The sequence below is a fragment of the Podarcis raffonei genome, chromosome 9, assembly GCF_027172205.1.
Source record: "Podarcis raffonei isolate rPodRaf1 chromosome 9, rPodRaf1.pri, whole genome shotgun sequence".
Lineage (NCBI taxonomy): Eukaryota > Metazoa > Chordata > Lepidosauria > Squamata > Lacertidae > Podarcis > Podarcis raffonei.
In genome coordinates this window covers 80,582,932-80,595,533 of record NC_070610.1, presented here as the reverse complement: position 1 = coordinate 80,595,533, position 12,602 = coordinate 80,582,932, and the positions used below count along the sequence as shown (strand labels likewise).

Below are 12,602 nucleotides of genomic sequence, written 5' to 3'. Positions count from 1 at the left end.
ATGGCAGTGGGGAACAGCGCTGGAATAAGGGAATTTCCCACACAAAAAGGGAAGCTTGATAGCTGTGGTCTCTCCAGGAGACGATGGAGTGAGTGGGTCTCCACTGATGGGGAGCAGCCCAGAGAGAGGGGAGAGGTGTGCCAGGGGGGGCAGGGTTGGCCTCACCCCCCCAGCCGCTCGTGCTCCCTTTGCGGCAAAGCCCTGAACTCATCTGGCTCAGATCCTGGCAGAATGAGCAGCCCTCTCCCACAAGTGCGCCTCTTACGAAAGGAGCCGGTTGGCTTTTAATGAGTTTATTGTGAATAGTGTAAAAACCACGTGGCAGGCACAGATCCCTGAACACAGTGAGCAGAACCAAAAGGGCAGGGGGAGAACGCTCCTGCCTTCTGGGCCCCACAAACGAGGGGGCACCCCAAGGCCACCCACCAGCAACACCAGCCCCCACCCTCAGGCAGGGGGACCCACACACAGACAACTTCCTGCCCTCCCCCTTCTCACCAGGACCTAGTGCACAGGGTTCAGGGAGGGGCATGGCTAAAAGGAACCGTAGCAGAAGAGGACTTAGGCCCCACAGAGGCAGTAGAGTTTGGGGGGGGGGCTGAAGAGGCAGCTGCCTGCCCTACTGCAGGTGCATCATTCCACGCACGGTGGGGGCAGATACCTGCTTTGGAGAAGGGAGGGCTCCCAGGAGCAACAGGAGGGCAGAGCCCCCGCCCCAACCGCCCCAGTCCTTGGCCTCAGTTTCCCTGATCTGCATCTGGTCTCATCAGAAGCCAGAGGGAGGACAGAGGGAGATCAAGTGGCCAGTGGCAGCCTTGGAGAAGGCGGAGGCCACAGCCCACCCAGCAGTCCCATGTGCCTGGGGGGCTCCCACAGGCAACTCGCTTGTGTCCACCACCACCAGTCCCCCCCCCGACCCGCAGGAAGGGTGCAGCCGACAGGCCTGTCCCCACATCTTCAGCATCTTCAGCCGCAAGGGGCCCAGCCAGGATGTCGGCTTGCAAGCACAGCAACTTCTCCGCCAAGGTGTTTCACTGAGGGAGGTGGCCGAGGCAGCGGAGCCAGGAGGAGCTCAGGAAGGCGGGGGGTCCCAGAGGAGTCTCCCTGGAGGAAGAGGAGCCGGGAGAGGGGTTGCTGCTTCCTGGGAGTCCATCGGAAAAGCTGCTCCCACTAGCACCCCTCTTCAAACTCGCAAGCCCCAGACCTGCCCCTCCTGCCCACCCACCCCTCTCCTGCAGCCCCTCCATTCATCAGGGGACGGCAGGGCATCCTGCCCATGTTGCCAGCTCCCTTTCTGCACCCCTCCTTCCGTGCCCAAAGCCCCGCAGAGGGAGAGGGGCCCTGGGGGAGAGGCAGCAGGAAGGCCTCAACATCCACCCGTCTCCCTTACAGCAGCCTGAAACAGCTGGCCGCTCTTCCCGCCCTGCAACAGGCACCTGCCCACCTGCTGCCTACCGCTTCGGAGGTGCCGCCTGCTGCTGCCAGGTGCTTCCGGGTGCCTTGGCAAGGGGAGGAGTGGCGTGCACCGGGTGCTTCAGCTGCAGGACGAGGTGGCAGCCTCTGACTTCCACGCCCTGGGAGGGAAACACAAAAGCCCCTTTGTGGCCACAGCTGGGGGGCAGGAGAAAGCAATGCCCCCCCCCTTAAGGAAGGGGGGAACCTCCTCACCTGCAACGCCACATAGGCTTCCTCGGCCGCTTTCCGGCAGGTGTAGTTGACGAAGGCGCAGAACCTTCGCGGGAGGCAGCGGATGGAGTCAATGGGCCCAAACCTGCGGCCCAAGGAGAGTCGGTGTCAGCCAAGCCGGCCGGACGACAAGCGATGGAGGAGTTGGGGCTTTCGGAAGCAAGGCTCCCTTCCCGGTTTGGGTCAGCTGAGGCCCCGAGGAGCCAGGGGAGGGCGGAAGGAGGGGCATACTCACGGCTGGAAGTAGCACAGCAGGACCTCCTGGGTGATGGCGGGTGTCAGGTTCCCCACCCACACAGGAAACCTCTCCCTGGGAGAAGAGCACACCCGTCACCCACAGCCGCCGGGGGGCCAGGGGACGCTCAGCTTGCCTGTGACTCCCCCCAGCTCCCTCCATCCCGACCCACAGCTCGCTTGGAGCTCGCAAATCCAAGGCTTCTGCCCCACCCAAGCCCATTGGGGGCAACTCCCTGCGGAGCCCCCAGGCTCCTCCCCACCGGCTCACTGGCCCACATGGCAACGGACATGGCAGCCAGGAGCAGGAAGGCCAAGCGCTGCCCAGGCAGGAGGCAGCCGGGACCCGGCCCCTGGCCACCTCCTTGGGCAGCCTGAGCAAGCGGCCAAGGCTGAAGCAGGAGGGGAACTCCTTGCAGCTCATGTCAGGGTTGGCATTTTTGAAGGACAGAAAGTACTGGTTTAAAGTGTCAAGGTCTTTTCTATTCTATTTGATTCAAGGTGGTTATGGAACTTTCTCTGTGTGATACAAGCTGGAAGTTTCCATTCTGCCTGGAAACAAGCAGAAGGTTGCTGCTGTTTGGGGTTAGGCCTTCAGAGAAGCCGAGTTAAGCTTATCTCTTTCTCCCAAGGTCACACTCCCTAGAATAGCAGCCCACTAGGAGCCTGGGTTTCACTTTCTCTTTCCTTCTTGGATCTGAGGCTCGGGTCGCTGACTGACTGATGCTGTTCCATGGGAGACCGGAGATGGTACGGAGCCAGCTGGGGGCCTGCCTGATGCCCCCGTCTCCCCACCAGTATCCCAACAGGGTACAAATGTTCTGGGGAAAGCAGTGTGCCCTCGGGTTCGGTGAAAGCCCAGCCTTGCCTCACAGCCCCAGCCCTGAGACCTCCCCCCACCCCACCCCCGTGGCCTTACCTGACGGGGGCCTGCGCAGCTAATGGCAGCAGCCCTTTGCCCTGAGCGCTGGTGATGGTGAGAGGTGCCAGGTGCCCTCTGGCCTGGGAGATGCTTCTGACAGGTTGCCCACCTGGCCGCTCACCTTGCCAGGAAGGAAGCGGGAGGAGAGGGGGGGAGGAAGAGAGGAGGAGGAGGAGGGAGCAATGCATTAGGACCAGCAGGCTCAACGCCCCACCCCTCACGCGCTGGGGGCTGCCTGCCCATGGGCTGCTTGCGATCCCTGCCCCTGGCGGCTCCCACAATCGCCGCCGGGTTTCTGCCACATGTGGACTGAAGGAGCTGCCCCACTGAGAGCCCTCTTACCAGCCGGGGGCAAGGAGGATTCTCTGCCACGGACGTTGCACTCGGGAGGGTAGGAGCCAAAACCGTTCTCCTATCCAAAGAAAAATACCGTTTATTTGTAAGCTACAGTGTTTGTTTTTTTAAAATGTATTTGTATTAAAGATTTCTTAGTTTACAAAAATACATGCATTGTCTCTACTTTTCAAGTTGTGTTTTCTACAGATCGGTTTCATTTGTTGTGTGGCATTAGCGTTACACCCGCTACCTACCGTGTTTTGATATTTTGGTGATTAACAAAATTGAAATTGAAATACTTAATTGTCACTTGTACAACTTGTATAGAGTGAGATCACACGAGCACCCCCCACTCAGCTCTCTTAGTCTTAATTGCCCTCGTTTACTGACGCACACCCACCAAACCTGAAAGTCAGTTGCCCTGTTGTTATCTTTTCATTCAGCAGCCCAGGATAGTAGCTGTTCTTTACCCTGTTGGTGCGACTAATCCTGCTTCTATATCTTCTGCCCGAGGGCAGGAGATCAAGAAAGTGCCGGCCAGGGTGTGAATCATCCCTGAGAATTTTCCTCACTCTCCTGAGGCAACGTTCTTCCGCTATTTCATCCAGTGGATTTACGGGACAGCCCATAATATCTTGTGTTGTATTCACCACCCTCTGTAGGCACTTCCTATCAGTTGATGTCAAACCAGCGTCCCACACCGTGATCCAGTATGAAAGGACACTTTCTATTGTGGACAGGTAGAAGGAGGTCATCAAATGTTGATTGACATCATTCTTCCCCAATACTCTGAGGAGATGGAGTCTCTGTTGGGCTTTCTTAACCACCTGGGTTGTATTGATTTTCCAAGTAAGGTCTTCACTGAGATGAAACTCCTAGGAATTTAAAGGAAGAGACTCTCTCCACACAGCGGGGCTAGTTCTCCTCTCTTCCTCCGAAAGTCCAACACCATCTCCTTTGTCTTGCTGATATTATGGTGCAAGTTGTTCCCTAGGCGCCATGTAGATAAAACCATAGCATGGCAGAGCTGGAAGGGATCCTGAGTCATCTCATTCAATCCTCTCCAATGTAGGAATCTCTAGCTGAGATTCCTCCAAGAAAGGGGAGTCCACAACTTCCAAGGGAGACCCTTCCACTGTCAAACAGCTCTTACCCTCAGAAAGTTCTTCCTGGTGTCCATAAATCTCCAGTGTCACAATGGGGCCCATGCCAGTAGCAGAACCTGCCTAGCGCTGCTCTCCACCCTACTGAGAGCCCCTTCTTTCTCAGGTGGCTTCCTTCGCCCGAATCCCACAGATGCCCTGACCCGTGCAAACTATCCCTGCTGAGCTGCCCTCCTGGATCCTGGCGGCCCCAAGCCAGGCTGCAGCCCTGTGTGCCCTCTCCTTAAGGGCATGGAGGACTTGGCCTCCAGCTCAGCTCACCAGCAGAAGCTGAACCCGGCACTTCTCCAGCTGGACGGCGGCGTCTCCACGGAAGCCGTCAAAGTGCAGGAGCTCCTCAAAGGTCCTCACGGCCTCTGCGTAACGCTGGTGGGAGGGAAGAAGAAAGGTCGCTATCCAGCCTCACCGGGGACGCAGGAGGCTACCCTCCCAGCCTTGCCCCACCCCTTTCACCCCTACCTTGAGGCCCATGAGGGCCTTGCCCTTGCGGAAGAGGCCTTTGGGCCAGCCGGGGTGCAGGCTGAGGGCCACCTGGGCGTCCCGCAGAGCCTCCGCGTAGCACTGCAGCCTCTCGTAGCAGAAGGAGCGATTCCCAAAGAACCTGGCGGAAGGGGAGGGAGAGGGTGAATTTGTGGGCATCAAAGTAAGCCGAACGCTGGAAAAAAGGAATTCCTCCTTTAAGCAGGAACTGGCTCACGCAGGAGGCAGGAAAAACCACCAACTTGGGTTGCTTTGACAAGACAAAAGGTTGGAGGAGAGCGATCGAGGGCCAGCGGCAACGACAGCTAGGCTCCTCCTCCGCAGGCGGAGGCTGCAATGCCTCTGAAAATCAGCTGCTGGAAACCGAAGGAAGGAAGAGTTGCTCTTGGGTGTGAATCCTGCTTCCAGCAGGCATCTGGATGGCCGTGGGCTAGATGAAACAGCGGCTTGATCCTTATTCAGGGTCTGCTCACTGTTCCATCTGTCGCAATCCGCCATAGCTGTCCAGGGATTCAGAGAAGGGCCTTCCACAAGCCCTGCTTTGAGACGCCGCAGTTTGAACACAGAACCTTCTGCACACGGAACACCTGTCCCACCACGGAGCTACAGCCTTACCTGGAGTCACGTAGTGGGCGGTCCCAGGGCTCGGGGCAGCTTTCTTCTCAGCCAGCTTAATGGTCCTGGGGAGACTCCAGGGAAGTGGTTTTCCAGATCCTGCACCTGATCCTGCCAGATCCCCAGAGGCTCCCCCAGACACCCCCCTCCCGCTGTACGGAAGGGCAGAGGACTCTGGCACAGCTCCCCCAGCCATGCTCAAGGGAGGGGACCTCACCCCGCCCCGGGGCTCACCTGTATTCCCGCGGGTTGAGCTTGACGGCTTCTGTGAAGAGGAGCACGGCCTCCTGGTAGCCCCCCTGCTTGGCAGTCTCGTTGCCGCAATCTTTAAGGTCATGCAAGAAGCAAGAAGAAAAGGCCATCACCGGAATGGAAGGGAGCTTGCTGAGGACCCGGGTCCAAGGCTTTGCCCTCTGAAGGCTAAGCGCTCCTGCTCAGCACCTCTGAAAAGGGAGGCGGGGGCAGACTGACAGCACTCCCGGGCAAACACACACCTGCCAGCACCATGCTCTGCTCCACCGGAGTCATCTGGAGCCCAGCCTTCGGAACCTGGAAGAAGCAGAAATGGGGTCAGGGGCTCCTGTAATTCTCCTCGAGAGGAAGACTGTGATCAGTGGCCAAAAAACCACAGCCACGATTCCCCCACCTGCCCTGTTCTGAATCTTCTACAGAACCAGAATTCTAATCAGAAGTGCCCACAAGTGACGAGGATTCCTAATTTGCACAGCTTAGGGGACAGAGAGCAATGGGCCGTGTTCAACTTAAGTTAGAGCAGATCTAATAATAAATAATAATAATAATTTTTTAATTATACCCCGCCCTTCCCGGTTTAAAAACCGGGCTCAGGGCAGCTAACAACCAATTTAAAACACTTAGTTGTAAAAGCAGCATAAAATACAGTATAAAAACATGAATAGCAATAAAATTCAAAGTTCAGAAATCAATTTAGGGGAAATCCCTCTAATAAGCATTAGATAATCCCCAGGGCTAGCTGGCTGAATTGGTCCTACTTGGGCCAGCGAGGAGGCCAGGGGAGAATTAGCTGTGGGGTCTCAGAACGGGTGATCTTCATAAAAAGGGGAGGGGGAGGGAAGAGAAGGGAAATAAAAGATCAGGCTGAATTCAAATTAAAGGCGAGGCGGAATAGCTCTGTCTTACAGGCCCAGCGGAAGGAGGTTAAATCCTGAAGGGCCCTGGTCTCATGAGACAGTGCATTCCACCAGGTCGGAGCCATCACTGAGAAAGCCCTGGCCTAGTGGAGGATACTCTGGCTTCCTTAGGGCCTGGGACCTCTAAAATATGGTTATTCATGGACCTTAAGGTCCTCTGTGGGGCAGACCAGGAGAGTCGGTCCCGTAAATACGAAGGCCCTAAGCCACAAAGGGTTTTAAAGGTCAAGACCAGCACCTTGAACCTGACCCTATACTCTTCCAGGAGCCAGTGCAATTAATCAACCCAACCCAAGTAAGTCAAGTCCATTAGCGTCAATGAAGCAAGCTTGCTTTCTGCTGCTCCAGAGGGCAGGACCCAAACCAATGGATTCAAATGACAATAAAGGAGACCCCAACCAAATGTTGGAAATTACTGCATTGCAGGGGTTTGGACTAGAAGGTGGATGACTCTCTTTTGCTGGAGGCTTTCAAACTACAGTTAGATGGCCACCTGTCAGGGATTCTTTAGCTGAGTTCCTGGCACTGCGGGGGTTGGGCTAGATGACCCTTGGGGATCCCTTCCAAGTCTAGGATTCTATGAAAAACAACCACTCTTAAACCCGTCCTCACCTGCTCCTGCTCTTTCACCTCTGGCTCCTTCCTGTCAGGCTGGGCTGCCTTCTCCTTCCTCGGCAGCGGCAGTGGGGGGGGCTTGGAGCCCACCTTGAGACGAGCTTTCGATACGAAAGTGCTGGTCAGGTCAAGCTCCTCCTGCAGGTGAGAGACAAGAAAGAGCGACTCTTGGCCACGTCCTGAATCTCTCAAACACCTTCCCTAAAAAAGAGCACTTCCCCAAAGAGAAGCCAGGTCACAAATGCCTCCTCCCCGCACCAAACAGGACCCACATGGAAAGGCTGCTTCCTGTTCCATGGGGCAGGGATAGGCAAAGCCACAAATGAAAGCAGCCTCTCTCTGCCTCCTGACCCTCCGTACGCAGCCTGCATCAAGCCAAGACGCAGAACAGGGAGGTTACAGGGAATCGGGCAGAACACCTTCCCATCAGATGTCAAGGAAATACAGAACTCTTTGACTTCTAGAAGACATCTGAAGGCAGCCATGTATTTTAACATTTGGTGTTTTATTGTGTTTTAATTATTTTGTTGGGAGCCACTCAGAGTGGCCAGAGCAACCCAGTCAGATGGGCGGCGTATAAATAATAAAATTGTTGTTGTTGTTATAAGAAGACAAGTTTTGCCCGGCTTCTTCTTTCCAAAGAACGTAGAAAGAAAATAGCTGCTGTTAGAGGTTGGGCCATACTGGGACCACTGCACACAAGGGAAGAAATATTATTCCACCCCCACAGTACACACTTCTTTCTCACAGGGAATTTCCGCCTAAATTGCCTGTCCTGGTGCGCAACTAAGAAGAAGTGCAGACAAGCCCCAGCTGTGCTGAAGAGAACTTCAGGGACGGCACCAGGTTGCCTGCCCAACCCACAGGCTCCCTCTTCCCCTTCGCCCCCCTTGCTGAGCCTGTCTCCCTCACAGAGGGAGTGTATGGGTCCCACTTGCCTCCGTTTCCTCCTCTGTGCTCCTGCTGGGACTCCTGCCCGGGGAAGCCATGTTCTCACTGGGGTCCTGGGTGGAGCTCTCCTCTGAATCGGGACGGGACGGTCCCAAGGCTCTCGGAATGGCAGCCAGGCAGTCAGAACCTTGCACACTGGTGCTGCTGTTCAAATACTCATCCTGCACAAGGAGACACAGCCTGTGAGGGCAGCAAGGAGCCACCTGCCTCTAGGGCAAAACCAAGGGGTTTTCTGCAGCAGGCCCTTCCTGCAGGAGAGCTGGGGGCTCAGTGCAACCCACCTCTGCCCAGGCCAACCCTTTGGACTTTGGAGCTCTATGCTAAATACAAGGCCCTCGCTTGCCAATGAGCTTCGCTAACTGTGGCCCATTTTGCCAGCCTGGAAGCAGCAGGAAGGTTCAAGGTGAGGAGAAGGGTTTCTTCCTGAGCCCTCATGGCAGTTTGCCTGCAGGGAGGTTGTGCGACGCTGCAAATCCACTTTAACTGAGCAACCTGAACCTGCCGGCAAGCAACACAACGCTCTGAAAAGGCTGTACATCCCCTGTGGCAGATGGGCAAACGTGCAGACTCCCCCAGTGGCCACTCACTGCCTCAGCTATGCTCTTGGCCATCAGCTCCTGGTCTCGCTTTTCTTGCTTCTTCCGGTCCTTCTGCCTCTGGAAAGAGAAAGCAGCACACGCAATGGGGCCAACAGACGGACATCGAGGCACAAGGGCAGCCTCTCCCCCAGCAAAGGCCCCCCCACCATGTGGATCACACAGAGGCAATCACCTTCTTCTTCATCCTCTTCTTCTCCGCCTTCTTCTTGATGCGCTCCTCTTCGGCAACCAACTCTGCTGCATTCCTCGCCGCTTCCTGAGAAAGATAAAGACAGCGAGACCTTTCAGCACAGTCAAGCAGGTGTGCACAGACACACATCGCTGTCCTTACCTGTCCCAGCATGCACTGAGGCTCCCCCCAAAAAGGCAGGACAGAATTCAAGCATGGGCTTCATGGAAGCAGCCCTGTTTAGGGAAGTTTTCAATGTTTAATACTGTATTGTGTTTTAATATTTGGTTAGGAGCCACCCAGAGTGGCTGGGGAAACCCAGCCAGATGGGAAGGGTATTAATAATAATAATAATAATAATAATAATAATAATAATATTTTCAGGAAGTGCTATTTGGTCTGGCAGGCAACAAAGATGGAAAGGACAGCAAAGGAAAGGGGATGGAAACCCCCCCAGATTCCTTTCAGAGAAGTAAGTTGGCAGCTAAGGGTGAAATCCAGAGAATGAGGCAAGAGCCATGGGGTTGCAGGAAGTCAAGGGAAGAACCAGCTGCTCTGAAGCAGGCAAGGCTGGAGGAGAGTGACCAGGCCCTGGCTGCATGCCTCACCTCAGCTGTGAGCTGCTGCTTCTGGGGCAGAGAAATGCCCAGCAGAGGGCTGTCTTTCTTGCTGCATGCTGGCAGGGCAAAGGCAGAAGGCTTGCAAAGGAAGGATTTCTTAAAGCCACAGAATGTGGCTGGGCTGGCATTCTGGGCCCTCTCTTCCTCCAGTTCCTCCTCGTCGCTCCCCCAGTCATCGTCACTGTAGTCATCATTGGCACAAAACCAGCAAGGCCTGTTGTCCACGTCTGAAGAGAGACCACACAGTGCGCGTGAGCTCTTCTGGAGAGCAGGCAGGGGGGAACAGCAACCCGGCTGACGCACCCTGGCCGCGACCTGGGGGAAATACCCAGCAGAGAAAGAAAAGGGGCACCGTTGCCGAGAAAGAAGCGGGCAGGGCAGGCACACAAAGACATGCCCTCTTGTGCCCTTGTCCAGCCTAGAGCGGCAAGAGCCTGATTTGGTCTCTGCTGATATGGCCAGGTCTGAAGCCAGGACTCCTGAAATAGGCTTCGCCGTGGCCTCTGGTGAGCTTCTAGGACAAAATGTGGCAGCTGTGGGGCAGTCCCCAAGCACCTGTCTCAGCAGAGCAGAGCCATCCTGATGCAAAAACATATAACAACAGAAGCGAAGCCTGTGGGGTCAGACCAATGGGCTCTCAGGGGGGCCAACCAGATGCCCCAAGGGGGAGCACACCAGCAGGAACCTGAGCACAACACTTGTGAGTCCCAGATACTGGTGCTCAGGGTCATAGAGCTTCCATGGGCAAACCCACCCTATGAGCCGTCAAGAGAGCTCCCATGGTTTGCAAGGGGCGTTTGTCATTTGCTTTGATGTGCTCCCTTGACAGTGCCTACAGGACTCAGAAACTCACACCATTTGCCTCCATGCAATATCTGTGTGTATATCCTAGAATCCGAGAACTGTAGAGTTGGAAGGGACTCCCAGGGGTCATCTAGCCCAACCCCCTGCAGTGCGGGAACCCCTGTATACACATCTAGGGGTATTGTTTACTGGGGGTTGGGAGAGGTTGTTGCTCTTATTGCTCTTATTGTTGCATCCTTGGTTTCGGATCTTATGATTTATGTGGAAATTGTTTCCATTTAATCGTGTACTTTTCGATGTGTTTTATTTATCCTTTGTGACTTTTGTTACGTTTGTGATTGTGTAAACCTTGCCATGTTGTAAGCCGCCTTGAGCATGGTTTCAACTGACACATGAGTTGGTAGGAACTGGCCCAGGACACCTGAAGGAGCATCTCCACCCCCAACGTTCTGTCCAGACACAGAGGTCCAGCTCCAAGGGCCTTCTGGTGGTTCCCTTGCTGCAAGAAGTGAGGCTACAGGGGACCAGGCAGAGGGTCTTCTCAGTAGTGGCACCCACCCTGTGGAACGCGCTCCCAGCAGACGTCAAGGAGATAAACAACCACCTGATGTTTAGAAGACACCTGAAGGCAGCCCTGTTTAGGGAAATTTTTAATGGCTCATGTTTTAATGTATTTTTAATCTCTTGTTGGAAGCCGCCCAGAGTGGCTGGGGAAACCCAGTCAGAAGGGCAGGGTATAAGAGGTACCCCTGAGTGTTAGGTCCAGTTGCGGACGACTCTGGGATGCGTGCTCATCTTACTTTACTAGCCGAGGGAGCCGGCGTACAGCTTCTGGGTCATGTGGCCAGCAGGACTAAGCCGCTTCTGGCGAACCAGAGCAGCGCACGGAAACACCGTTTACCTTCCCGCCGGAGTGGTACCTATTGATCTACTTGCACTTGACGTGCTTTCGAACTGCTAGGTTGGCAGGAGCAGGGACCGAGAAAGGGGAGCTCACCCCGTCGCGGGGATTTGAACTTCCGACCTTGTAAAGCCCAAGAGACTCAGTGGTTTAGACCACATCGTATAAGTACTACAGTGGTACCTTGGGTTAAGTACTTAATTCATTCTGGAGGTCCGTTCTTAACCTGAAACTGTTCTTAACCTGAAGCACCACTTTAACTAGTGGGGCCTCCTGCTGCCGCCGCACCACTGGAGCACGATTTCTGTTCTCATCCTGAAGCAAAGTTCTTAACCTAAGGTACTATTTCTGGGTTAGTGGAGTCTGTAATAATAAGAATTACATTGGTACCTCGGGTTACATACGCTTCAGGTTACAGACTCTGCTAACCCGGAAATAGTGCTTAATAGTACGAATTAAGTACTTAACCCGAGGTACCACTGTATTCAACTATGGGAAGGCGGCATACAAATGAAACGCTGCTGCTACACGTTTGCACGTGCGCCCCCCCCCCCCGTCCCAGCAGGCCCACCTGCGGCCCTGGAGTGGGGCACCCCCCCCCCGCCTCACCTGCGCAAAGCAATCCCGCCTCCGCGTTGGCTTCGTGGAGGATGAAGGGCATGTGATCCGCCACCCGCTGCGCCATCACGTGCTGGGGGGAGAAGGGGGCGTGAGCGGCGGCGGCGGCGGCGGGGCGGGGGGCTCCCTTCCCTCCCTCCCCCCCCCGCTTCCTGCCCCCGCACCTGCCAGCCCTGCTCGAGGGGGTCCCGGGCGTCTCCCGGAGCCGGACCTGCGGGGAAGGGGAAAGTCAGAGCCGGGCCCGCCCGCCCCGCCAGCCCGGCCCCCTCCTCGCCTCCTACCAGCCTCCCTCGGGCAGCCCAGAGCCTCTTCCGGACGCGCCTGAGGCATCTCGCCGCACCTCCCGCCCGCCCGCCGCCGCCCACTTCCTCCCGGAAACGGAAGGCGCGCCCGTAGGAAGTGACGCCTTTCTTCCGGAAGCGGAGATGCGGACGCCATCTTGGTCGAGGGAAAGTCACCCCGGACGCCATCTTGGCTGAGGGCAAGCGAGAGGCTCTGCTAGAGAAATTCTCTACGAAAATTATATATAAATTGTTACGGAAATTACGGGAGGGGCACATCTTTAAAGTTAAATATTACAAATATTATGCCTGAATGTATCCTTTCGACTTGACAGCTCAGGGAAGTTACCTAGCTTTAAAATAATATAAAATCACCTCCTTTCCCAGTTCCCCCCATTCCAAAGCTATTTTCCCCTTGAAAAGGGACTCCAGGAAGTTC

The 12,602-nt window shown here is 55.5% G+C and overlaps 1 protein-coding gene across 1 annotated transcript; it reads right to left on the bottom strand.

The window, feature by feature from the left end:
• Nucleotides 1–277: 277 nt before the first annotated feature.
• TTC31 (tetratricopeptide repeat domain 31) lies at nucleotides 278–12,177 on the bottom strand. The gene is made up of 18 exons (XM_053402280.1): nucleotides 12,164–12,177; nucleotides 12,047–12,093; nucleotides 11,874–11,955; nucleotides 9,548–9,786; nucleotides 8,943–9,026; nucleotides 8,759–8,827; nucleotides 8,159–8,332; nucleotides 7,218–7,358; nucleotides 5,931–5,985; nucleotides 5,671–5,761; nucleotides 4,801–4,942; nucleotides 4,603–4,707; nucleotides 3,185–3,254; nucleotides 2,840–2,963; nucleotides 1,922–1,996; nucleotides 1,669–1,771; nucleotides 1,456–1,574; nucleotides 278–1,104 (listed from the first exon to the last, which is right to left on the bottom strand). The coding sequence occupies exons 3-18, from the start codon at nucleotides 11,947–11,949 to the stop codon at nucleotides 1,032–1,034; spliced, it is 1,740 nt and encodes a 579-aa protein (XP_053258255.1). The 5' UTR covers nucleotides 11,950–11,955; nucleotides 12,047–12,093; nucleotides 12,164–12,177; the 3' UTR covers nucleotides 278–1,031.
• Between the last annotated feature and the right edge of the window lie 425 nt (nucleotides 12,178–12,602).